General features: G+C 40.3%; 1 protein-coding gene across 1 annotated transcript in view; it reads left to right on the top strand.

Annotated features, from left to right (window-relative positions):
* Window positions 1-1,095: 1,095 nt before the first annotated feature.
* Window positions 1,096-26,821, top strand: part of LOC136056437 (myosin-13) — a 39,134-nt gene continuing 13,408 nt past the window's right edge. Inside the window, exons 1-27 of the mRNA XM_065748633.1 lie at window positions 1,096-1,122; window positions 2,123-2,339; window positions 2,444-2,587; window positions 2,685-2,841; window positions 3,654-3,681; window positions 4,007-4,118; window positions 9,509-9,601; window positions 9,696-9,759; window positions 9,848-9,946; window positions 10,039-10,142; window positions 10,309-10,447; window positions 10,811-10,929; window positions 11,024-11,173; window positions 11,251-11,421; window positions 12,929-13,238; window positions 13,999-14,072; window positions 14,161-14,248; window positions 16,351-16,468; window positions 18,788-18,911; window positions 19,411-19,547; window positions 20,688-20,943; window positions 22,712-22,954; window positions 24,847-25,023; window positions 25,668-25,813; window positions 25,900-25,990; window positions 26,097-26,486; window positions 26,581-26,707. Coding sequence (XP_065604705.1) covers window positions 2,136-2,339; window positions 2,444-2,587; window positions 2,685-2,841; window positions 3,654-3,681; window positions 4,007-4,118; window positions 9,509-9,601; window positions 9,696-9,759; window positions 9,848-9,946; window positions 10,039-10,142; window positions 10,309-10,447; window positions 10,811-10,929; window positions 11,024-11,173; window positions 11,251-11,421; window positions 12,929-13,238; window positions 13,999-14,072; window positions 14,161-14,248; window positions 16,351-16,468; window positions 18,788-18,911; window positions 19,411-19,547; window positions 20,688-20,943; window positions 22,712-22,954; window positions 24,847-25,023; window positions 25,668-25,813; window positions 25,900-25,990; window positions 26,097-26,486; window positions 26,581-26,707 — 3,865 coding nt within the window. The 5' untranslated portion in view covers window positions 1,096-1,122; window positions 2,123-2,135. The remainder of the gene's footprint in view (window positions 1,123-2,122; window positions 2,340-2,443; window positions 2,588-2,684; window positions 2,842-3,653; window positions 3,682-4,006; window positions 4,119-9,508; window positions 9,602-9,695; window positions 9,760-9,847; window positions 9,947-10,038; window positions 10,143-10,308; window positions 10,448-10,810; window positions 10,930-11,023; window positions 11,174-11,250; window positions 11,422-12,928; window positions 13,239-13,998; window positions 14,073-14,160; window positions 14,249-16,350; window positions 16,469-18,787; window positions 18,912-19,410; window positions 19,548-20,687; window positions 20,944-22,711; window positions 22,955-24,846; window positions 25,024-25,667; window positions 25,814-25,899; window positions 25,991-26,096; window positions 26,487-26,580; window positions 26,708-26,821) is intronic.

The raw sequence follows: 26,821 nt of genomic DNA, 5'->3' as shown, positions 1-26,821 counted from the left end.
ACTAACCCAAGCTTTACACTGGCCTCAGACCTGCCAGCATTCTACACAATGATTTACAAAAATGTTAACAAAAATAGTGAATGAAAAAATCAATCTTACCAAATCTGCCTCCTTCTCTACCAGCATGTGCAGATAGAGAGGGCAGGATGGGATCCGTTAAAATGGCAAGTTGTAAAGAGATCATTATGTTAGAAAAGAAAAAAAAAAAAAAGAATTCTTGCTTGTTTAAGTCTTAAAGTGTTATGAAATCAGAAACCAAGGGTAGCCTTATTTGGCATTATTAGAGCTATTTTTGAGTTTCCTAATCCTCCATCTAGGCATGGATCAACATGAAAAATAGAAGGTCAGTGCAGCTGACTCCATACAACCTTCAATCATCCTGCCTCTAAGTAATTATGAGACAGATCACAGCTTCAACACATTTACAACTAGAATGTAAATTATAATTGACCAAAAATAGAGCACTCGAATGCTGCGTGGGTAGGAAGTTGCATATAAAGAGCCACAGCTGAATGTGGTCTTATTCTTTGTTGCCTCCACATCTCATGGTAAGTTCCATCTGCTTGCTTCATACTCTGACCATGACAACTCCTCAGCTATAGAAAGAATTGGAATATGTAGGTGCATAGTTGTTTTTTGGTTTTTTTTTTAACTCATCACTATTACCATTCTCACTCACTCATTCAATGCCAAGGTTAAATAATCCAACGCACTTCAGACACAAAGAGTAACAGTCAAACAATTATATGCTATTTCTTGAAGAGCTTTCTATAAATTTTTGTATCTCCAAGACCTGTGAAACGCGCAAAGAATCTAAGTCTGAAGGCAATTGAAATTGATAGGGATAATATGCAAAAACTGCTCCATTTTTCTTGGTCATTATGTGTTTCCAGCAGCTCACAGCAATGTGGAAAGGAACATGTGTCTTTCTGTAGGATTTGGTTCTAGCTTAAGAGTTATAAGAGACTACACAAGAAATGTGAACACATTTCATAAAGCATATGCTCAATGCATATGAACTAAAAGCTAACCAAGAACTCTTCTTTATTTAACTTTATTTGTCCTTTCTTTAACCATTCTATACAGGTACTGAAGGCAGATTTTCTCTTTGACCCTCTGAAGGTAAGGGTTTAACAATCTTATTTTACTGTTGTTCAGTTGAGCGTAGCTCACCTAGGCAATGGCAAAGGACTGTTTTATAGAAGCAGTTTTACTGTAAATATTTTGACCAATATGAGCATATTCATAATTCTTAGTAAGAAATACTCTAGTTATTAAGAAAGAAAAGTGTCAGACACACTTAGCAAAGAAGACAAGAAAGAAATAAAAAGTATTTTTTTTTTGTGGTGTCAGTTGGTATTTTGGAATTTGTAGACTATCAAAATTCACCCTCCGCCATCTGCCCTATTGCCGGAAATCTGAAATTGAGTATGTGCTCAGAGATGAGGCTCACAGTAAATTCAAGAAGGGTCTAAGGTTAGCCTCCCTCCAGTTTCCTCTGGGATAAGGTCAAGAATATTGCATGCTGACTGTGGCTTACCCACAAGGTCCAGAATCCAGAAACTCAGTATGTTCTTCTGTCCTGTCTGATAGGACTGTTTAGATAAGAAGATCTTTACATTAAAAAACCTTCACAGAGAACTTAAATATGAGACGTTCTTGTCTAAGTGTTTTACAGAAAGTTAGTGGTTGAGTGACTAGGAGAAATATTTCTAATACGAATATTTCCACTAGAATAATCCCTAACATAATATCTGGTACATACTGGTACAATCAAGTCATCTTTTAATGACTGATAACTGATGTCATCCTTCAAAATATGGTACTTTGAAAATATTTGAAATGTGTGAAAGCAAGTCTTCCTAACTTAGGAAAATTGCTTTTATCTGCAAGGAACTCTTGTTCAATGAATACTTAAAATTGAGGCAGAAGTTAGATTCCTGAGGTTGAATTAGCCCTCCTCTTCCTTTTTGTCTTTGAACATGATTAATTTCTCGATAAATTTAAACTATTAGATTATATATAATAAATTATTAAATATAAAATACAAAATGAACTATATATATTAAATTATAAAAAAATAAATACACAGGATATCTAAAACTTTTACAGATTCCTCCAGGAAAACTCCAGCCATGTCTTCAGATGCAGAGATGGCAATCTTTGGAGAAGCTGCTCCATATTTGAGAAAGTCTGAGAAAGAAAGAATTGAAGCCCAGAATCGCCCATTTGATGCTAAGGCAGCCTGTTTTGTAGTGGATCAAAACCAAATGTATGTGAAAGGTACCATACAAAGTAGAGAAGGTGGTAAAGTCACAGTTAAAACGTATGATGATACGGTAAGTGTTATTAACTGTCACACTCATTATACATGTATAAATGACAAATCAAGGCCATAAAGTTTCCTAGCTAAAATTTCTTCTTCTCTTTTCATTTTCTACAGACTGTGACAGTAAGGGATGATGAAGTATTTCCCATGAATCCTCCCAAGTACGATAAAATCGAGGACATGGCCATGATGACCCACCTCCATGAACCCGCTGTGCTGTACAACCTCAAAGAGCGTTATGCAGCCTGGATGATCTACGTGAGTACCACCAGCTCTCTTCCTTGGGTAGTGTAGCTGGAGAGGACCTCTGTGCCAGGCTGAGTGGAAGTCAACGTGCTGTGTCTGTTCCTCACAGACCTACTCGGGCCTCTTCTGTGTCACTGTCAACCCCTACAAGTGGCTGCCGGTGTACAACCCAGAAGTAGTGTCTGGCTACCGAGGCAAAAAGCGCCAGGAGGCCCCTCCACACATCTTCTCCATCTCTGACAACGCCTATCAGTTCATGCTGACTGGTGAGTCATTTGGCAAGGACTGACTTGGTCTCAGAATGGTTAGCAGTTTGGGTATCTTTTGTGCTCTTCTATTCAGTGTTTGAGGGAAACAGCTCTCATAGTCCTGTGACAGAGCTCCATTAAGATCATACAATTACAAGGTTGGAAAGGACCTACAAGATCAAGAGCAACCATCCACCCATTACCTCAAGCACAAGCACTAAACCGTATCTTGTAGCTCCTCATCCAGACAACTCTTGAATACTGCCAGGGATGGCAACTCCACCACCTCCCTGGGCAGGCCATTCCAGTGTCTGACCACTTTGAGAGAAAAAGCTTTTCCTTATGCCTAATCTAAACCTCCTCTGGTACAACTTGTAGCCATTTTCTTGGGTCCTGTTTGTTGCCTGGGAGAAGATGCCAAAGGCTGTCCAACCTTAACCATGTGCTGCTGTTAGATAATGAAGGAAAGGCTGTAGCTAGCCATTTGGTTTTGTGCCCATTGAATCAGTAAGGAATTTGAAGAAACACTGTGGAATTATAACAGAAGAGAAACTGATTTCAATTAAACAATACTCAAGGTCTGGACATATATGAAAGGAAATAATAAGTGGGGAAGTGTTATAAGCAACCACTGCTCTAAGCTGTATTTTGGACAGCTCAAGCTGTACATACAGAAATGCACAAGTAGATTGAAGCAGAATTTACTGATTACAAAGTGATAAATACAGTTTTGATGTAGCTGTTTACTCTTGAAATCACATAGCTATTTCTGAGGAATAAAAGCCCTCCACAACTCATTTGAAAATATCTTCTTGTGGCTTTGTTTTCAGATCGTGACAACCAGTCAATCCTTATCACGTGAGTATATTTTTATACATGTGACGAAGCTGACCATGTAATCATAGAATCATAAAATGGCTTGGGTTGGAAGGGACCTCAAAGACCATCAAGTTCTAACCCCCTTCTGTGTGCTGGTTGCCCCCCACCAGAACAAGCTGCCTAGTACTCCCATCCAACCTGGCCCTGGGCATCTCCAGGGATGAGGAAACCAGAGCTCTCTGGGTAGTGTGAGCTAGAGCATCACCACCCTCTGAGTAAAAAAAAGAAGTAAAATTATAAAAAATAAAAAATAGAGAAGTAAAAAAGTTTCAAGTTTCCCATAACAGTATTTTCATTCCAACAGTGGAGAATCCGGTGCAGGGAAGACTGTGAACACAAAGCGTGTCATCCAGTATTTTGCAACAATTGCAGTTACTGGTGAGAAGAAGAAAGACCAACAGCCTAGTAAAATGCAGGTATGTGACTGACACCTTCTTCTAATGTTTGGATGAGAATGTGCCCGTAGAGCAGTAGCTATCAATGCAGATTTCTACATTGCCAGAGTACCAAAATAAAGTGGACTTTATTTTGGTACTCTGAGAGTACTGGAGATGGTATGCTGAGAGACTGGCCATTTGCATGCAGCTGAGCGCTTGCAAGAGAGCAGTTGTCTCCAGCTGGCATGTAATTGTGTTTCATTCCCAATGTAGAATAAAGTGTGACTGAGGTGATGAGCAGGATACACTGAACACACCTATGTTATATAGCAACCTGCTACCCAGTTTCCATCCCTCTTAACTCTAGTGGAACTCTACCCCTAGAAACAGAATTATAGAATCATAGAATGTATTGGTTTGGAAATGACCCAAAAGATCACTAGCTCCAAACACCTTGTCATGGGCAAGAATACCTTGCACTAGACCAGTTACTCAAAGCCCCATCCAACCTGGCCTTGGACACTGCCACAGATAGGACATCCACATCCCTGGGTAGCCTGTGGCAACGCCTCACAATTCTCTTACTGAAGAATTTCCTCTTATTATCTACCCTAAATCTACCCCTTTTATAGGTTAAAAACATTACACCTTGCCCCATCATAACACTCCTTGATAAAGATTCCTTTCCCATCATTCCTGCACCTCTTCCTTTAACTGCTAAAAGATCTCCTTAAAGCCTTATCTTCTCCAGACTAAATAACCCCAACTCTTTCAGACTGTCTTTTTAAAAGTGGTGCTTCAGCCTTTCTGATCCTTCACCAGACCTGCTGTGATATTCCCATGTCCTTCTTACACTTGTGGCCTCAGATCTGAATGTAGTACAGTAGGTGGGGTCTCATGGAAGTAGAGAAGAGAATGAGGATCAGCTCCCTCAAGCTGATGGCTACAACTCTTTTGATGCTGTCCAGGATATGGTTGGATTTCTGGGCTACAAGTGCACATTGCTGACCCATATCCTCTTGTGTTGTTTTGTTTATTTTTTAAAACCAATACCCCTGGGTCCTCCTCTCCAGGGTTGTTATAAATGCACTCATCACCCAGCCTGCATCCATGTTTGAGATTCCCCTGATGTAGGTACACAAACTTGTACTTGGCTTTGTTGAACTCTGAGGTTCATACAAGCCCACCTCTCAAGTTTGTCAAGGTCTTTCTGGTAGCATTCCTTCCCTCCTGCATGTGGACCACAGTATTTAGCTTGGTGTCATCCAGAACACTGCTGAGGATGTACTCAATCCAACTGTTCATGTAATCAATAAAGATGTCCAATAACACTGGTCCATCAGCTCCTGAGGAACACTACTTGTTCTTGGTCTCCACCTGGACATCAAGCCATTGACTGCAACACAGTGAATGAGACTATGCAGCCAATTCCTTATCCACCAAATGATCTATCTGTCAAATTCATGTCTCTCAAATTTAGAGACAAGGATGTCATGTGGGACAGTGTCAAATGCTTTGCAGAAGTCCAGGTAGATGACACAGTGCAGTCACTTCTTCATAGAAGGCCAACAAATTTTTCAGACATGATTTGTCCCTAGTGAAGCCTTGATGGCTCTCCTCCCCAGTTACCTCTTTGTTTTCAATGTGCCTCAGCAGATTCCAGGTGGATCTGCTTCATGCCAAGCACAGGGGTGGCACTGACTGGCCTATAGTCCCCCAGAACTTCCTTCTTTTTCTTTTTAAAATGGGTCTTACATTTCCCTTTTTTCAGTCAGTAGGAACTTTACTGGACTGCCACAACTTCTAATGTGATAAGTAGTGGCTGAACAATTTCTTCTGCAAGTTTGCTCCAGACCCTCAGATGCACCTCATCAGGTCTCATGGACTTGTGCACATTCAGGTTCCTTACAAGGACTAATTTCTGAATTGCTCACCACCACTGACTGATGCCCAACCAGTCCCCAAGCAGCAGCAGACCACCTGACCAAGTCCCCATTGTTTTTAAGCTTTTCCCATATTCTGTCATATTGTCTGGAACATCCCTTTGTGCTGTTTAGCTGAGCTCTCCTCATGCCCCTGTAGCCACTCACTTGCATGACAGTGTAAGTAGCTGAGAAACTGACTCTGCAGCACTGCCCAGCAAAAACTAAAACATCTGTGTTATCAAAAAATTTTTTCTCCTAAAGCCAAAACATAGCATCTTACCAGACTCTATGAAGGAAAAAACAGTTCTACTTCAGCTGAAACCAGAACAACATCGTAGGTAACCAGATCTCCCATTTCCTTCTGGAAAGGGCGCACATTTTCTGTAGTCTTGCTTTTATCACTTACATACTTTTAAAAGCCGTTCTTGTTGTCCCTTGCCAGATTTAATTTTATCAAGCTTTAGCTTTACTAACCTGATCCCTGGCTGCTCAGACTCTGTATTCTTCCCATGCTACCTGTCCTTCTTCCCATTCACTGGAAGCTTTCATTCTGTGTCGAACTTTTTTCCAGAAGCTCCTCATTCATTCCTACAGGCCTCCCAGTACTTTTGCTGGCTTCCTCTTTGTTGGAATGCATCACTCTTGGCCTTGGGGAAAATTATCCTTGAATATTATCCAGATTTCCTCGCCCTCCCTTCCCTTCAGAGTTTTATCATACAGCATTCTACCCAAAGAGAAAACATCCGTAATGTAGGAAAAAACTAAGTATCAGCTCCGACTCAATCCTTACTTACACAGAGAAAGTTCCTATCATAGGTAGGAATATAATACAAGTCTTCTCTGTGATGACAGTCTGCCTGAGTGTTGAACCATTACTATGCTGAGAGACTGGCCATTTGCATGCAGCTGAGCGCTTGCAAGAGAGCAGTTGTCTCCAGCTGGCATGTAATTGTGTTTCATTCCCAACAGGGGAAGTACAGTAACTGTGGACTCCAGAGAGTTCACGCTGAAGTTAACTTCAGGTGCATCACATAGTAATTTCAACTGGCCTGTTCTTCTACCTGTGATCTGTGTAACAGCCCTGAGAGGCAGTGTAAGGGGCATATGTGGGACAGCTGAGACCGCTTACCTGACATTAACCTCAAAGGGGAACCTTCCAGGGAAGAAAGCACATGCCCTGATGTCCCCTTCTGCTGAGCAGCCCAGCTGCTGCAATCTGAGCCCAGTGGTGCACTTACAGGGCATGGGTTTAATTCCCTAACACACAGCAAGCAACAAGCACCCTCATGGCACATGTGTCCCCACTATCTGTGAGGAGGTATGTGCATCAAAGAGGGTGATGCCTGTCAGTGTGCTATTTGAGTACTCGAGGTCACAGTGAAGCATAAGGAAGTCCCAAGGCTGAATACTTTTTCTCGCTGAGAAGCAGGTGTCTGTGATTGATGGGTTGTTATGGCAAAGCCAATTTCACCACAAGTACTCTTTCCATCAGCACCATTTCAGTGTCTATCGGGCTCAGCTTTCACCAGTTGCTCACGATGCTAGCAGCAATCTCAGCAAAACTTGGAGACAGCTGAAAGATGTCCTGATTGATACAAAAAAAAAGTCACCATGTTCTCAGATGGACAATAGCCTGTTCTTCCCTCTTCTAAGTTTTTTCACAGAATATTTATTTGGTATTCATAATCTCAGTAGTATCTTTCTTTTCCTAGGTCACTAAATAAGCAATCTCTTCATAAGACCACTAAATAAAACACTCAGTTATGGCTCTGTCTAGCCCGGCATCCAGTCTCAGACACAGAGTAAAATCAGATATCAGGCAAGAGCACAAAAATAAAGGAAATGAGTAATGATATTCCCCAGGAATGCTTTCTCAGTCTTGAAAAATTTGTAACGTCCTGAAGATAGGACTGCAGATTGAACTTGTATAAAGGATTTCAGATGTTTCATACTGTCCCCATTCACAATGCTACTGTGTGTGTTCCCAAGTTACAGCCGTGCACTAAAATGAAGCTTTTTGGTGGTGGAGTCAACTGCACTGACACATGTACATCTCTTAAAATCACAGAATCACAGAATTGTAGGGACTGGAAGGGACCTCTAATGATCTAGACCAGCCCCCTTCCCAGCAGGGGGCTTATGTACTCCAGAATCCCGTTGGCCTTTTGGTCACCAGGGCACAGTGCTGGCTCATGGCCAGCCTGTATGTAATGAGTAAAGTTAATTTGGAAAGAGATATGTGAGAGGACACTACTCTAGATATCTGAGACTTCTTATGAGAGACAGACAGAGGAACAGAGAGAGAGGGACCTTCATACATTGCTCAGTTTTGTGGGGTTCTTCACTTCCGAACTAATGTAAACCATTTGCGCCGCCTGCAGACACTACTGGGAAAGGCGCTGCCACTCCACTGCGAGATGTTGAAGGCTGCTGCGCCGTATTCCTAGTAGTATGCTGCAATTTGAGCTGCAATTTGAACTCTGCTGCCAATCTTTCATCTGGTTAAAAACGGATAGTTTTTTTTATCTCATTCTTTGCTTTGCTTGGAAACCATCCATGTCAACATTTTCATTTTCTGTCTGCTCAGGGATCAATTGTGACTTTGCTAGGAGCACTGAGAAAACCTTTGCTCTGTCATCCCAAAACAGACTCTGTTTTGGGTAACCTTCCTGCACTGCACTGTACAGAAGAGACATAATGTCACAGAAACTTTTCTTCATCCTTTATTTATTTATTTATTTATTTCATTTAAAAAGAGCAATACAATTGAGTACTGAAATTTGACATAATCTTTTCTTCTGCAGTCATACCCATCCAGGAAAAAAAAAAAAAAAAGAGGAAAGAAAAGATAGGGAATAGGAAAGAACTCCAGCCTCCGAAAGACACTGCTCCCGTTTTTTTTTTGTTTGTTTGTTTGTTTTTTTGCTAAGTTTGGTATTTGAGTTTTAGGCTTCACCTATGTACCCTTCTAATCAAAGTGTGTCCAAAGATACTCTTCTGCGCTCTGAAAGGCTGCTGTTTGAATCTAACTGAAAAACTTTATATTTTCCCTTGTTAGTTGGTTCCTCCTTAAAACTTAAAGATTACCGTTTTCTCTGTCTTGTGTTTGAGAAACCTCCAAAAAACAAACAAACCTATTTTTCACATTTTCTTCATCTGTTCTGTCCTTTGTGAGTAGTAAATGGGAATGTGGAAGCACTTTTCTCATACAAAAGATAAACTCTCTGAGCTCTGCAATTATGATTCTGCATATAACACACAAAACATAGTAGCATGTACAAAAAGGAGACAAAATACAGAACTGTCTTGCAGCACTCTTCTCTTGAAACCAATGGCAAAACTCTTGAGTGATAGCTAATGAGTGTGTTAAAAACTGAATTGTGGGTTAAAATAATGTATGGGGTGTATAAATGACCTGTTTGCCTGTTTGCAATGTATCCCTTGCCATATTTGTTAGCAACTGGTAGTGATCTTTTACTACGATCCCTTTTCTGTCTAAACTAGGGAACACTTGAGGATCAAATCATCAGTGCCAACCCACTGCTAGAAGCCTTTGGCAATGCTAAGACTGTCAGGAATGACAACTCCTCACGCTTTGTGAGTGTTTCATTTTTGTTGGAGTTCAGACATCTATTGTGTGTCTCTTACATTGGTTACTCTGGACAGTAGGTTGATCTCTACAACTTAACAGGGGAAGTTCATCCGGATCCACTTTGGAACAACAGGAAAGCTGGCCTCTGCGGATATTGAAACCTGTGAGTTGGAGATAGTCAACATGCACAGAATTTGTGTATTCCTCGTCTCAATCTCCCAGGAGACTCATGGCATCTCTCTTTTGATTAGATCTGCTGGAGAAATCCAGAGTGACTTTCCAGCTAGCCAGTGAAAGGAGCTATCATATTTTTTACCAGATCATGTCCAACAAGAAGCCAGAGCTCATTGGTGAGTGCCAGAACTGCTGGGCTCTGCTCACTGAGTTCCCTTTGCACTCTGACCTGCCCCTGTACCACCAACAGTGAACTCTACACTTGCAGATCTCCTTCTTATCTCGACCAATCCCTATGACTTCGCCTATGTGAGCCAAGGGGAAATCACCGTTGCCAGCATTGATGACAGCGAAGAGCTGCTGGCGACAGATGTGAGTACGGTGGAGTATCAGCATCCTGGCCAGACGGATCAGAGCGAGGGCCCAGCTGGCAGCCCTGGCCTCTGCCATCTCGCAGTGGCCGCCCCGGCCTCATCTCACCTCTGAGCCGTGGGCCGTGCTCCTCCAGCCTTATCCGACTGGCCTCTTCTGTCCGCAGAATGCCGTGGACATCTTGGGCTTCAATTCTGATGAGAAGGTGGGGATGTACAAGTTGACGGGAGCGGTCATGCACTATGGGAACATGAAGTTCAAGCAGAAGCAGCGGGAGGAGCAGGCAGAACCGGATGGCACTGAAGGTGGGGAGGATGTGGGGCTCTCCATGAGGCAGGAAGAGGAGACCCAGTCAGTAGAGTGCCAGGACTGTTTTTCCCTTACCAGAAACTAAGTTTTACCAGTTGGAGCAAGTGACACAAAGTCATTAGTTTAACTTATCCTCTGTGTGGACACTGATAAAATATCAGTCTCTGCTGCAGCACTTAGTGTGGTGCATCTAAACACTGCTGTGCTGAGGGGATGCATGGTCTGTGAGGCTGAAATGAGCTTCCCGTTACATCAGGCACATCTGAACAGTGCCCATCTAGGCTCCTTGTAACAGATACTTCCTAGAGGATCAAGGCATGTTTGCCCATGTTGTATTCTCTTGCTGTATCTCTTCCTAGTGGCTGACAAAGCTGCCTACCTGATGGGTCTGAATTCTGCAGAGTTGCTGAAAGCTTTATGCTATCCCAGGGTGAAAGTTGGGAATGAATACGTGACTAAAGGGCAAAATGTCCAACAGGTACCTAGAGAGCTGGTTGGCTTTTCATTTTGTTCAGTTCTTTCAGTTTTTAAGTTAGCTCAATCTTCTCTGTTGCCTTCGCTGTTTTTTACAGGTATACAATTCAGTGGGAGCATTGGCTAAATCAGTCTACGAGAAGATGTTCCTATGGATGGTTACTCGAATCAACCAACAGCTGGATACGAAGCAACCCAGGCAGCATTTCATTGGTGTCCTGGACATTGCTGGCTTTGAGATATTTGATGTGAGTTACAGTAGGTATGTTTGCTCATTGATAATTTTTCCAAACTAAATGGCTTTTTTTATGTTTTGAATTTGCAGTTCAACAGCCTGGAGCAGCTGTGCATCAACTTTACTAATGAGAAGCTGCAACAGTTCTTCAACCACCACATGTTCGTGCTGGAGCAGGAGGAGTACAAGAAGGAAGGCATTGACTGGGAGTTCATTGACTTTGGGATGGACCTGGCTGCCTGCATTGAGCTCATTGAGAAGGTAGAAGAAATATTCTTTTTAGGAAAGCCCATTTATTTCCTGGTCATCTATTTTAGTCCATTCGTCCTTAATAAATTCAAGTATTTCTGTTGATTGATTCACGCATAAAAATAGGCAATCTATAAAATCTAAACATGTAACCAAAATCTATTGAAAAATTACAAGTTTATAAAAAATTTTGGAGCAGTACACTGCCTCTGCACAAAGGATGATTTTCTTAACAATGTGACTGGGATGGAAGGTAGAGAGGCACATTAATTTTGCCTTTAATTGTAGATAGTAAGGTGAAATTTGTAGTCTTGCTCCTTGCAGTAATTGACAGAATTCAGTTCCTCGTTCTGTCAATGTAATTCTTCCTGGACCCTCCATCAGTGCCCTTGCCACTACACTGGTAGTGATCTTAATGGGAATTAACCTCCCACTGCTTTAGAGACAGTGACCAGTGGCTGCGCACAGCACTTATGCCTCATTAGTGATTCTGTGAAATGTCTGTATGCTTCCACTGATTCTAGAACAATCTGGACAGCTAACTCAGATTTAGATTTTACTTTACAGACACCTACAGCTAAGCAGGATACATCCTAACCCCTGAGCTCTCGCAGAACAGACAAACCTAGTGGGCAAAAGATTTGTTCAAAACATGGTATTCCTGCCCAACACCCACTGATAGCTGATGCTCCAGAGAAAGGCTAATTTTAGTTATGGCAGCTGTCTAGCTGATGCCAGCTGTAAGCATCTGGTGGAATCTTATTAAATTATATTTTTATATTGAAATGAAGGAACTCCTAGAATGACCTCTAATCCAAAGAAATAGAAGTCAAATCAGTATCTCCATCAAAATTATAAAAGATTCATAGATTCATAAAAGATATAACTGATCTGCTCAGAAGATTCCTAATTTGGCTCAGATGTAAGCTCAGATGTGTCTAAAAATATGCCAACATTTTTGTATTGAAATATTTCCAATTTTAAATATATTCTATGATAAATTAGAAGGCTATGTGTATTCTAACGTACCAGATTATTGCCATTTACATTCCATATAAGATGAGAAAAATCTTATCACTCATGCACATCCATTATTTCTGCAAATTTTTGAGGAGCTATCAGACTACATTGGATTACATTGACAGTTGCAACCAGATCGCTTGTAACAGACATACACAACAGCATCAGACCCATGAACAGGACACTAAAAGCTCTCCTATGAATTCCTATTTTTATTTGACTGGTTTACATTCCAATGAGCTTAGGGCAAAGATAATTGAAGCAATTGAACATAACATGCATTACAAGCCTTTCACTCAAAGATGCATCTAAGCAATAACTGTGTTACAATATTACAATATTTATTAATAATTATTACAAAAACTACTGATGTTTTAAGAACCTGTACCTCACAGATTACAGTCACTGAAACAAACTACAAATCAAATGCAAGGTGAAATTTTATTCGCTTTCCTTCTCCTCACTGCTTTCTTTCTTCATGCGTTCATGTTTCTCCCAGCCCATGGGCATCTTCTCCATCCTGGAAGAGGAGTGCATGTTCCCCAAGGCAACTGACACCTCTTTCAAGAACAAGCTCTATGACCAGCACCTGGGCAAGTCCAACAACTTCCAGAAGCCCAAGCCTGCCAAAGGCAAGGCAGAGGCCCACTTCTCCCTGGTGCACTACGCTGGCACAGTGGATTACAACATCTCTGGCTGGCTTGAGAAGAACAAGGACCCCCTGAATGAAACTGTTGTGGGGCTGTACCAGAAGTCATCCCTGAAGCTGCTGTCTTTCCTTTTCTCTAACTATGCTGGGGCAGAAACAAGTAAGTGCTTATCAATAAAGCAGGAAATACTGAAGTCTATTTCTGTTTTTCCTCTTTGTGGTATTCTCTAAGCTCTTTATCATCCTCTAACCCAGTCCTAATCTATGGTGCACAGATATATCAAGACTAAGATACAAACGTGTAACTGCAGAAAGCTCCTTATTAATGTGGTGCAGAGAAGCTACACTCAGCAAATCCCAAACAAAGTGACTGGATTGGATGTTTGCTGGTTACTGCACTGTCATTTGTGTGACTGGTTAGCCATCGCCCAGACAGGTGTCAAATATATGTGGAAAATGCAAGCACTTTATATTCTTTAAAGACTGTGTTTTGTTTCCTGCCTTTGGGCTGCTGTAACACAGAGTAGGTTCCTATTCTTTAACTGAAGCATTAGAATATTTTTTTTAGAGAATACTTCATTCACAAACAAATGTCCACTGCTGAGCCATTCCTGTTGCCTATAACCTAATTACAAACAAATACAAAAATAAGTTGAGGATATGCCTTTGAGCCAAAGTAATGCCCAGTGTCACAGACTAAAATGTAAAATGTCAGGCCACAATGTTCCATACCACCAAAGCTACATGTATTACGATGTAAACTAAGTCATATATCTGTAACCCAAATATACCATATGCTGATTGATAACCTGCTAGCTGTAGTTCACATAAAACTACCATACAGTGGTGAGTCACTATTTAATGTTTATATTGGCATACTGCTTACTCCAACTATTCAACTCCTATGTACTTCTCCCAAGGTGATAGTGGCAGTGGCAAGAAGGGTGCTAAGAAGAAGGGGGGATCTTTCCAGACAGTATCTGCTGTGTTCAGGGTAAGTGAATTTCTCCTTAAAACTAACTAATAAAAATGCAAAAGTTTTGTAGCTCAGAGCTCAAACTTTGTGTTCTGTTCTGTCACAGGAAAATCTAAACAAGCTGATGACTAACCTGAGAAGTACCCATCCTCATTTTGTGCGTTGCTTGATTCCAAATGAGACCAAGACACCAGGTATTATACACTGAACTGACTAGAATCGGTCTGTTTAGCTTCTACACAAACTTCTTCCTGATGTTCAAGCGACCCTTCTTGTCTGTAAAATTTTGAGCTCTATATCGTCCTCCACACTTATCTGTCTTTGTTTAATGAGTGAACAGAGCTGAAGACGATAAAGATCAGATTTATTAGAGCTGATGAATTTTAGAATGAATATTGAACTGATGAATATTAGAACTGTCTGTATTACAACTGTGTGTCACGAGTAACAGCACTACCAAGTTCCTAATAAATGCCTGTTTTTAAGGCAGTGACTCTTTCAAAACTGCTGGGTTCAGATAAAGGCAGCTTAACAGCTTCTAAATATTTGGTGTTAGCATCTGATTCTAGCTGGAAGACTGTAAAAGAAATCATGCCTCACTTGTAGAACTCCTTGTATAAGTTGCTGGGTGTTACTTGCACCTGAAAAGCATTTTGATGTAAATTTTTGTTCCTTTCTTGAATTAAAAATTAAACTCTTACAAGGAAATCAGTCTCCAAGAACAGTTCAGTTTGGAGCCATTAAGTACCCTGTGTGGGTTTTAGGACTCTACTCATTATGAGGCCTGATACTGGTGGAATGGTAAGGTGTAGTAGATGCAATAGTAATACAAGGGAAAAAAAGTTTAGCGTTAGTTTGCTCTGCTCTAGAATTTCCAAGATTTCTTACCCTTATTATTGTCTCCCTTGGTAACCTTGAGGAGCACAAATATACTACAGGAAACACACATATGTATGACATTCATATTTTATAGAATCATAGATTCATAAAGGTTGGAAAAGACCTCTAAGATCATCTAGTCAAACCATCCTAACTGTTATTTATCTAAACTCCTTTTATATTTAATGGAGAGAAGCTGACATTTTAAGGTATGACTCATCTGGCCCCTTTTATACATCTTAGAATAAGATGGATCACATCCTAGAAAACATTGTTTCACTCCAGTGACTATAAATGAAGCCAAAATTGAAAGTCCACATTTCATAGCCCTGAAGTAATGAAAGAGGAACTACAGCAAGAGTCTTGACAGTAAAGTAGGCATAAGGGAATTAAGGAAACCTACTGAAATATACATGAATGAATGATTCTGCCAGATATGGCTGTCATTTTAATATTCAGAGAGAAGTGACTCAGAGGAAATATGACATTTGCCTTTTAAGAAAAAGAGAGGTGATGAGTGAACAGAATTAAGAAATGTCAAGGAAGAGAAATTGGATATTTTCTGATTTTCAGCTGTTTTTAGGCTAATTATGCTCAACTCCTAACCATGCTTTTGGGTACATATTATTTATAGATTACAACGAAAAGGTAAGGGTGAATGATATGAGCCCTTCTGCATTAATTAATCTCTATAGCAGCTGACAGAAATTTCTTCATCACAAAATGATTCCAAAAATATTTTATTCTGTCCACTGTACTTCCACAGAATTGTAGGGGTTGGAAGGGACCTAAAGAGATCATCTAGTCCAACCCACCTGCCAAAGCAGGCTCCATGGAAATAAGATTAAGATATTTAGTTGATTATTTTGATTATCTGATAGAGATCATTCTTCCAATTTCAGCTGTCATCTACAGGCAGTTGAAAGGGCTGAGAGCTTAAAGGAATCTACTTATCCATTTGATTCTTGGAATCCATCTTTCAAGTCTAATTGAGGTTAAGTTTAATGAATGTTTCCACTGCAGATCCAAGGTAAAATAATCTCTAACATGAAGAGCTGTAGCACTCTATATTGTGCCAACTCTGCCTATATCCAGTGAGGATGCTCTTGCTGTCAGAGATTCTTCAGTTGGTCTTCTGAAGTACTTTTCCACCATTTTTGAGAAATGCAGCTCTATGCCTTTTACCAGTGGTGATTTATAAGCACTGCCATTCCTAATATTATGAGTAGCAAAGCTCAACTTGTTGAAGCTGCTCTCTGCAACTTCTATGAATAGAAGACATATTGCACCTCGATTTCCTTCATCTTTAACCAAGATCTGTTGAATTTCAGCAAAAGGGAAAATTATTCTATAATTCTAGCAAATGTTGAGATTCTTTGGGAAAAAAATTGAGTCATTATATATGTATTTGTTTAAGGTGAAATGGACCATTACTTGGTGATGCATCAGCTGCGATGCAATGGAGTTCTAGAAGGCATCCGAATTTGCAGGAAGGGTTTTCCAAGCAGAATCCTTTATGCGGACTTTAAGCAACGGTATGTCTTCAGTTCTTACTGTCTGTTAATGAAAAAATTTGGTAAACCCACAGCTCAGGTGACAAATGTGGTGACACCATAGACACCCACTGAAAAAGACTAGTTTTGGTGGCATTGACAGAACTTTATCATAAATATTATCTTAAATCGCTCCAGTCTTCTCCCTCTTTGATCAGACCAAAGATTTTTTTGATTTGTCAGAATCTGTATCGTTTCCGAACTGTAGTCACTGCTTGTTGCTTCAAAGAGATGCAAAATGCTTGTCAGATGAGTTAAGTGGCATTACAGATTACTCTTATAAGTCTATGGGACTTACAAGTCTTATAAAGTCTTATTTTAATATTGCTTTGTAGACTTATAGGTCTTACAAAACAATATTAAAATAATACATTAACACAGTCTCCTCAGATTGTATTGACTGAGCATTCAAAACTCCAAGGCTTTGTTGATGTTTTGTCCCATCCTGTAACTTGCTTTCTTGTCTTTAAAATGGAGACAATGATACTGGCTTAACTGAGCTTGGTTGCTATAAAGTGCTGAATCAGAACTGGGTACTATTGCTATTAAATGTACCAGTAGCATCTTCCATGTTGACTTGGTGTAAAAAGCTCTTTCCCAGCAAAAAGATATAGCCTGTTTGCTTCTTCTATCCCTTCCTGGCCTCTATGGCAAGAAATTGATAATACTCCTTTTGCAACAAGGATATTCAGACTTTAAAGAAGTGAAGTCTGGAATGCAGGATCTCTTTGAATATGCCCTGCAACCTGATGTTTAATTCAGTAAGATATTAGCTGATCTCAACTGTCAAATCATAATTTGACGTGACAGGTAATATGACACTCCAAAATAGTGATGGCCCAGTGTAAAGCAAGCAAAGGCGGTGACAGAGCCTTTATTTGAGGCAGAGGCGCTACAGAAAGAGATATTAGAGATAAGGGGAATGAACTCACCCCTCCCGGCGCCCGTTTAATTAAGGAACGCGGCCGCCTCTCGTTCGAACACTGGCGCGCCGGAAGGAAGGGGGCCGGGGAGGGGGGGGCAACCCGCGCATGCTCTGAGCGTATCTGTGCTCCCGGAAGCACCGCCGAGAGGGAGAGAGCGAGGGGAGCGGTGGGGCTGGGCTCCTCCACTCGGGTCACTCAGATGCTCATTCACTACTTCAGGCTGTGACCAGGCAATTCCACTACACCCTGAAACAAAAATTGCTGTACAATACAAAGGAAATGTGCTGAAGTTCAGAGGGAGCTACAGCAGAAGACTGAAATAAAAAATAAATACATTGTGTCATTTTAATTATCTTGATTTTATATATTCTCTTACTTGACTATAAGAAGTGCCCCAGTGTACAGCCACCCTTCATCATTTTTTAATCTGAGAAAACCCCTTTAGAAGCATCAGGTGATTCTGTCCATGATGTAGCATTACCTTAATCATTAAGCTACCTTGCAAAATGCTAAGACTGTTGCTAGCAGTTAAAAAATAATAACAGGTCATTTTTAGTCCAAACTGAAGAATTCAGTGGTAGGATTTGTAGAGCCAGTGAGTTCTGTGAGGTGTGCGTTCCCTTTGGAATACAGTGGATTTTTGTTATCAGTTTGTATGGGAACTGTTGAATTGTGGCCTGAACCACTGACCGATCACCTGAGGTGAGCACTGAGTCAGCCACAGGAGCACAGGTGAAGACAGTTCACTTGTGTGACTGAAAGGGGTGGAGTCTGGCTCCACCTCTCCCCAACCCCATTTAAGGGCTGACCACTGCTGAGGAAGGTTCTCTTGTTGGAGATCTCTCCTTTGTGGGGTTTTTCCCTGCAAGCCACAGTCCTTGGAGATGTGTGAGCATTTCTCTTTATGTCAATTGTTTCTTTTCCATCCTGGTAATCTTTCTAATTGTAACCTCTATAAAATGTATCAGCTGACAATAGTATTTGGTATTATTCATTTTGTTAACTTTACCTCTCACACAGTTTTATTTTGTTTTCCACTAGCCTTGTTGTGGTCAGTAAAACAAGATAAGGTGTGAAAGTTGGCATGTTCTCCTTATGTTCTTCCTAACTCCTAGATCTACAATTACTGTTAAGTATGCACGTTAGTTTTGTATGTCATTATGTGCTATATTTTTATGCAGCTAACAGATTTCATTGCTGAGTAATCATATCCCCTTGTTATCGTATTCTGATTAGCCCGGTCTGTCTAGATTTCAGATGGTGTACTCAGCTGCTTTCAGATACCTCAGCTTCCAATCACATTATCTTATTATATACAATAGTTCCAATTCTTCCCATGTTGTTTGCAGCTAATACTTTGCATTCTGTATTGCAGGTACAAGATTCTTAATGCCTCCGCCATTCCAGAAGGCCAATTCATTGACAGCAAAAAGGCTTCAGAAAAGCTTCTTTCCTCTATTGATGTGGACCACAACCAATACAGATTTGGCCACACCAAGGTGAAGTCCCTGTGGAAGAGTGGATGTATTAATGGCAAAAAATACCATTTATTTAAATTATTTCTTGCATATAAAATCAGCCTTCATGGTGATTAGGAAACAACTGTGTACACTGTTAAATGAACATTATAGTGTTCATTTAATTCTCAAACCACCTGTTAGTTACTTTACAGAGCCTTGATTGCTGAGATACGAAACATGTAAGAAGACTGAGTAGAATGTCATACTGAGTTAACTCTGTTTGAAAAGCTGGGTCTTCCCCAACTTACTCTGGAGCATGCCTCAAATGACTTCACAACAGTGTGATTAAGTCATACACAGAGTGATTTGTCACGAAACATAGGAACACTGAGATTATGTACAGTATGCGACCTCAAATTTCTCTGTCTGTTAAGCAGTTACTTTTCATACTTTCTTCCAAAACTTTCTTCAGGGTCACATGCTAATCACTGTGTACCTGCCTAACCCTCCAACTGGTTAGCCTTCTTTTATTTTCTAGGTGTTCTTCAAGGCAGGTCTCCTAGGACTCCTGGAAGAAATGAGAGACGAGAAGCTTGTGAGCCTCATCACTCATATGCAAGCTATGTGTAGAGGGTATCTCATGAGAATTGAATTTAAAAAGATGAATGCAAGAAGGTAAAACATGAGCACAAGAGTCACATTGTGCCAGACTGAAATTCTGGGATTGCAGCATCGCATTTCATACACAAATCTGTCCTCATTGAAGACATTTGGAAAGATTAGGGGAAACAGAAAAAGCAGAAACTTCTAAAATTCCAAATTCTAGCAGTGTTTGTTTAGTAGTTGGACTGAGCATCTGGTCCACGATACTTAAATATGAGCCCTTCCTCCAGGAATGTAGTAACCTTTAGAATCATTTTCAACCTTTAAAGCCCCCTGTGATGGAGGTAGACAAACCTTAGTACTTGTTCAATTGTCTGTTTGGAACGTGCTGTCTGACAAATTGATGTGATTTAATGAAATCATAATGAGTGGATTCACATTCTGCTCTACTTCAGTTTTATTTAATTGCTTCATTTCAGTCTGAGATGAAGAATTCTCACTTGTACAGAGAAGGTTTATGTTATGTGGAAAATTTAGATTATATATTTTCATGTATATGCTTTTGAGGTGGAACAATTCATACAAAATTTGGAGTGAAGGAGTGGCAGCACTGGGTGCACCAAGCTGGCACTGCAATTGGAACACAGCATACTGAGTCTATGGTGGCTCCATGTCCCCTGGCCTTGGGTGCGTGGTTGGACATCCAAAGCCAGGGCTGCGTGCAGCCAGGGGCTGGAACTGCCATAGTAAGTTTTCGTTGTTGTTTTCATTTTTTGTCTTAGTAAATTCTAATAATATAGTAGTTGTCTTTTCAGACTAAAAAACATCAAGCCATTGTTTTCACAATTTACAGTAACTCCCTTATTTATAATCTCAACATGAATGTCAGTTTTCACTGGTTTTTACCTGAGCACTTGCACTGTGAGACTCAGTATAAGTTTCAGAGATTATCAGAAAATAGCAGAGAATTTTAGCTATTTTGAAATTCTCCCTGCTATACTGACACTTAACTATTGTTCATGCTACTGAGCCAGGCATTCAGCAGTCCAGTGCCTAGAAATGACTTTAATAAGCACAAGTAAGGTGAGATAAGAAGCCTCACACAAAACTTCCCTGAACAAAACACTGATGCTGTGTTACCAATAACAAGAGTCTGTTTCTAGCCCAAGTCTGTCCAGCGTCATAACCTGTACTATTTTCATGCATTTTCAGAGAATCGATTTATATAATCCAATACAATGTTAGAGCATTCATGAATGTCAAGCACTGGCCTTGGATGAAGCTGTACTTCAAGATGAAGCCCATGTTGAGGAGTGTAGAATCTGAGAAGGAGATGGCCAACATGAAGGAAGAGTTTGAGAAGACCAAGGAAGAGCTTGCAAAGTCTGAGGCAAAGAGGAAGGATCTGGAGGAGAAAATGGTGACCCTGCTGCAAGAGAAAAATGACTTGCAGCTGCAGGTTCAGTCTGTGAGTAATCTCCGTTTTCAGGTTCACTCCCACTTCCTCTTTTTCTACAGCTATTTCCATTCTCTTTTCCATTGTCATGCATAAAAAGACAGGTAACAGAGCCACATTCTCCACTGCCCTATATCTGGTCTTGTCATCTATGCCTAAGCAAAGTGGGTACAAAGCTGATATATAGTATTACTACCATTATAAAAAAGGGAAATTCTGACTGGGATCAAGTGTAAAGCTGCCCTGCCATGAATCTACAGTGTGCCCTTAGCTGCATTCTCTGGATCTGTATGAAATGCAGCTTGGTTCCTGAGCTGTTGACCATTCTAAACTGGAGCTGGGGATGAGGCTGCTTTCCTGTGAGAGGCAGGAGTGAAAGTATGGAACAAAGACTGGTGCTTTTCAGCTGCAACTATCCTGAGCAGAGACTGAATTTGCACAGGACAGAAATACTGTCAGCTTTTACAAGGTAGTAAGATACTTTATGGTCGAGGGCTGTTTGGTGCAAGTGGAATTGTCAGTTGGTTCCATGTGTTCTTGAAGTAGCTGGCTTTGGACAGCTATTGCAAGCTCTAAGATGGTCACTGTGCATGTCGAAGGATAGATTCCTTCCCTTAATCCTTCTTCAGCTTAACATTACTCAGTTTTCTGAGTTCATTTGCATCCCTTTTTAATGACCTGTTCTCCACTGTTTACTCTATAAATATTTTAGGCTTCTCTGTAACCCCGTCACATAGAAGGTAAGCAGGGAAAAAAAGCAAAAAGCCCAGGTTTAGCTTCAAGGTTAGGATTACATTCAGTGTACTCCACAGTTTCAGATTTCAGAGTATAACAACTCTTAAGATATGTTTATTTTCTTTAGAGTGTTGTCTGCCTCTTTCTTGACTCATTTTCTCACTGTTTCATCACTGGAAGAACCTTTTCTGTCTGCTTTTTAAGTCCCATCGCTATGCAAATTTCAGTCAACTCTACATGAAACACTCCTCAAAATCCACTTTCTCCATGTTTGTTCTCAGAAAATACATACTCAGTAGCAGTAATTTTGAATGCCTTGTGAGTTCTAGTATGAACGTGAGAGATAATATCCTTTGTACTGCAGTGATGTCTTTCCTCCATGACTCCTCTGGGGAGCAACATATACCTTTTCTGGTGTTCAGCCTAGAATATGTGACAGTACCATTAATTTGAGTGACATTTTATCCATAAAAACATTTTATCCATGTAGACATATTGTTCCGAATGTTAAGGAAGAAATGTCAGGCTAAACTTTCGGTTAAGTGATACTGTTTTGCCATGAGCCCAATTCAATTTTGTCTGAGAGGTTAGTCAATGCAGAGAGCCAGGCAGTCTTATGTGAATTAAGGGGCAAAAGGTGTTAGGGGAGAGACAATCAGACCTGTGTCATTAGGAGGAGCTTATTAAAGATGGAATTATTTAACATTATGAAAGATGACTTTTGAATGACTTAATGTTTTACAAATCCACATGTAGGCTCATGCTTCCATGACATCCAGTTTGCTGACCCATGTGTTTGTACCACTGATATCAAACCACCTGACCAGCTTAAAGGGTGGGCCTCTATTGTGGGGTTATGGCTCACTTTCCTCAGCCGTCACCAAGCAGGGTAATCTCTGCATGATTGGATCCTGTGCATTACTTCCTAACTACTTAGTTACCTTGACTTATGCAGTTCATTTCCGGGAGGTGGCGCTTGGACAGTATATATTGCTTTTCTTTGTTTGTATGGTAAATGTAACACGTCTTCAATGTGTTCTGACAGGAGAGTGCAAATCTAGCTGATGCTGAAGAGAGATGTGAAGGTCTCATCAAAAGTAAAATTCAGCTGGAAGCTAGAATTAAAGAACTTAATGAAAGAGTGGAAGATGAAGAGGAGATGAACGCTGAATTGACAGCAAAGAAGAGGAAACTTGAAGATGAGTGCTCTGAGCTAAAGAAAGATATTGATGATCTTGAACTGACTCTAGTCAAAGTGGAAAAGGAGAAGCATGCAACAGAGAACAAGGTGACAGACAAATCAGGGAACTATTCTTCCCCAGGCAGTTTTCCCAGACAGATTCCAGTTTTGTGGGATGTTGCAGTTTCCAAAGTGCTCTCAATGGAAGTGGTATGTGCCCAAGGCATAAAGAGATGTTGCCACTTAATTGCCTGTAATGCAACAGAAGTTCAGAAAAATATTTCTTTTCATGCACTTCAAAAAAAGGTTAACTGCAGCATCTGAGGCATGGACCTAGATATGGACAATCCAAATCATTTATTAGAGGTTCTAACATCCCTTGTATACATTTACAAGTTTTCTCTTTTAACTTTCCCACCTGCCTTTAAATGTCAAGAGAACATTCCACAAACACTCCTTAACTGTGCATACAGGTGTTTATCCAGTCTGGGTCGTGAGTCATTCCAAGCCATGCACTCTTCCTCCAATCAGGGTCTGCCATCACAGAACTTATTTGAACTTGTTTTCCTTTTCTTCTGGAGTGTCTTTGGTTCTCAGCCTTCTTTTCTCGTGCAGTTTCTTTTGCTCTGGATCTTCTGCTCTGAATATACTTTTTTTGTATTCCCACAGTTAACATCTTGTTGAGGTGTTTGGAGAATTTCCACATGCTTCTATTTTCAGACATAAAAAAACAGTGTCTCTCATGTGCATGGAGAACTAGTATGCTTGTGAGCAACTCAGTAGAGAATGGCTGTTTAGATTCTTTCTCCTTAATGAATGAGAAGAACTGATCTTGCAAATGCAAAGTGTTTTCTTATAATTCTCTTGTATTTAAGAAGCTCAGATTTCAGCTAGGATGGATACCCCTTCCTTTCATTGACTTGACTGCATGATGAGAGTTTCTGAATTCTAAGGACCAGTTTGTCATTAGCATATTTATCTCTTAGTAAAAGCACTAATCTCTTTACATATGTCTCAGCAATCAGTGTGATGAGTCACAACTGAAATCTTAGAATTCAAAAGCCCATGTCTGCAGTGACAGCATTCAGTACTGTTGTATAAACAATACCATGAGAGATGTAATTATATGTTGAAGTTCCCTTCACTGACATCACTGAAAACACTACCGGATCCTGTTTGCTATTTCAGACATACTGGGCATTTCTGTGCTAATGTTTAGAGGAAATCTAGATGGTGCTGGGTGGTAAGATAAAGACTACGTAGCTAAAGTACCTAGCAGAGTGGACTTATTGATACTGTCAGTCTTTGCCATCTGAATGAGAAAAGTGGGAAGCAAACATCAGGTAAACTCATACAGAGAGGCTGATGTGTTTAAGAAAAGATTGTTGGTATGTGATACTTCATGAAGAGCAGGGAATAATTTTCCAAAATAAAGCCAACAGTGCTGATATGTCAACAAGTCATGTCAAGTGCTGTAGACCTCAGTTCATTACATTCTCTTCAGAGGCATAAGATTCTTTGTATATTGTCAAGTTACTTTAACTTTTAAAGAGAATTTAACTATTAAATGCAAATCACAGACAAAAGTATGTACCTCCTGAACAACCTTACTTACTGTGAAATTACAGATGTGTGCATAGCAAATGTATCACATGTAGAAAATGGGTTTTTTTTTTTTTTGGTCAAGAGCAATTCAGAGGCCTTCAGTAAATCTGAGAAGAGTACAGCTTGCAGATAAAAGTGAATATCTAGCATATGTTCCACTATAAAGACAGTCAGAGTAGGTCTGGGAGTCAAAACCAACTAAAGCAAAAATTTTTACCACTGCAGGATCAGAGATGTATAACAAGCATTACGCTGGTTACTATTCTCATCATAAAAAAAAATATAGACCTCCTGTGGAGATCACTTTGACTCCATCCATGTAAGGTTTTGCAAAGTGCTTTCACTGTGTTCTCAATCTATCCATTCTCATTACACCCACTCATACTGCCTAATAGGTTAAGAATATGACCGAAGAGATGGCAGCCCTGGATGAAAATATTTCTAAACTAACCAAGGAGAAAAAGGCCCTCCAGGAGGCACACCAGCAGACACTGGATGACCTGCAGGCTGAGGAAGATAAAGTCAGTACACTCACCAAAACCAAGACCAAACTGGAGCAGCAAGTAGATGATGTAAGACACCAAAACAAAAGAAAAAAGAAAAAACTTGTATAGGTGGATGCTCTGAACAGATCAGGAGAGTATAAATCTGTTGTTGGGATTGTAGAAAACATTTATAACAGCCAAGCCTGGACTAATAATTTTACCTAATAACTTACTGGCAGTTGATGGGATGATGTTGAATCCATCCCATTTCCCATCTTTTCTTGGCTGTTTAATCTGTGTTCGTCACTGGATATTTCAGCGTTGTAGACTTTTGCATTGCACATTTTAACCAATTAGCTGCAGCAGCTATCTGGCAGTTTGAGGGTTGTTGTAGAGGCTTGTTGCACACCTATGTACCTTATGAATATAATCCAGACTCTGGGAGCTCATCAGTATTTTGCAGCCTATATGTTAGGAACTACAGTCACTGGAAACGTTTTATTTCTTTATTTTTCAGTAACTTGCATTTCAGCTGTGCATGCCCAAGCTGTGATCAGCTTAATGTCAGAAACCAAACCCTGATCCTGTAGTGAGAGTGTGAGACAAGAATGTATGCAGGATCTGATTATTTCTTCTAGTTTTTGATTTGCAAATCTAGTTCAGGTTTTTACATCAAGAATATTTACTAAAGTATATTTTATGTTTTTCAAAGTATGTTTTATATGTTTTAGCTTGAAGGGTCTCTGGAACAAGAGAGGAAGCAGCGAATGGACCTTGAGAGAGCAAAGAGAAAGCTGGATGGGGATCTGAAATTGTCTCAAGATTCCATCATGGATTTGGAAAATGATAAGCAACAGATGGATGAAAGGCTAAAAAAGTATTGTATTGACTTCTTATTCTCTGAATTCCAAAATTCATATTTTGTCTTAACTATAGTGAATTTGCATTCTTGTTCTTTAACAGAAAAGATTTTGAAATTAGTTACCTTCAAAGTAAAATTGAAGATGAGCAGGCTCAAAGTTCTCAACTGCAGAAGAAAATCAAGGAGCTTCAGGTAAAGTCTAAAGACTATTGATAGTGACTGTTTGTTCTTTATTCCTTAAAGCTAATTTCAGATACATCTGTTCAGAAATTCTCATTTAACAAATTAACTTTCCTAGGCTCGAACAGAAGAATTGGAGGAGGAAATTGAGGCTGAACGTGCAATCCGTGCGAAGACTGAAAAGCAGCGAGCTGACCTCTCCAGGGAGCTGGAGGAGATCAGTGGGCGCCTGGAGGAAGCAGGAGGGGCTACAGCAGCTCAGATTGAAATGAACAAGAAACGTGAGGCAGAATTTCAGAAGATGCGGCGTGACCTCGAAGAGGCCACACTGCAGCACGAAGCCACAGCTGCTGCCCTGCGGAAGAAGCATGCGGACAGCACAGCAGAGCTTGGGGAGCAGATCGACAACCTGCAGCGAGTCAAGCAGAAGCTGGAGAAGGAGAAGAGTGAGCTGAAGATGGAGATCGATGACTTGGCCAGCAACATGGAGTCTGTCTCCAAAGCTAAGGTCGGATTAAATATTTCTCATCACTGCAACTTTTCTTCTGAATGATTAAGTGAGGTAGATAGATATGATAGATATGCTTTCTATGTCTTAACAGAGTAATCTGGAAAAGATGTGCAGAGATCTTGAAGACCAGTACACTGAAGTCAGAACTAAAGATGATGAGCATATGCGGCTAATTAATGATATGAACACACACAAAGCACGTCTACAGACCGAGAATGGTGTGTCCTTAGAATAATTACAATTGTTTTGTGCCAAGTATTTAAGTATGTTGCTTGTATATTTTCTAATCGAGTCATCACTGGGTGATCTGAACATAATTCAGACTGTAGAAT

Source organism: Cyrtonyx montezumae, unplaced genomic scaffold, assembly GCF_038088225.1.
Source record: "Cyrtonyx montezumae isolate F1298 unplaced genomic scaffold, pur_monq_1.0 scaffold_50, whole genome shotgun sequence".
NCBI lineage: Eukaryota > Metazoa > Chordata > Aves > Galliformes > Odontophoridae > Cyrtonyx > Cyrtonyx montezumae.
The sequence above is the reverse complement of the archived record's forward strand: the minus strand, read 5'-3'. Positions and strand labels throughout refer to the sequence as shown.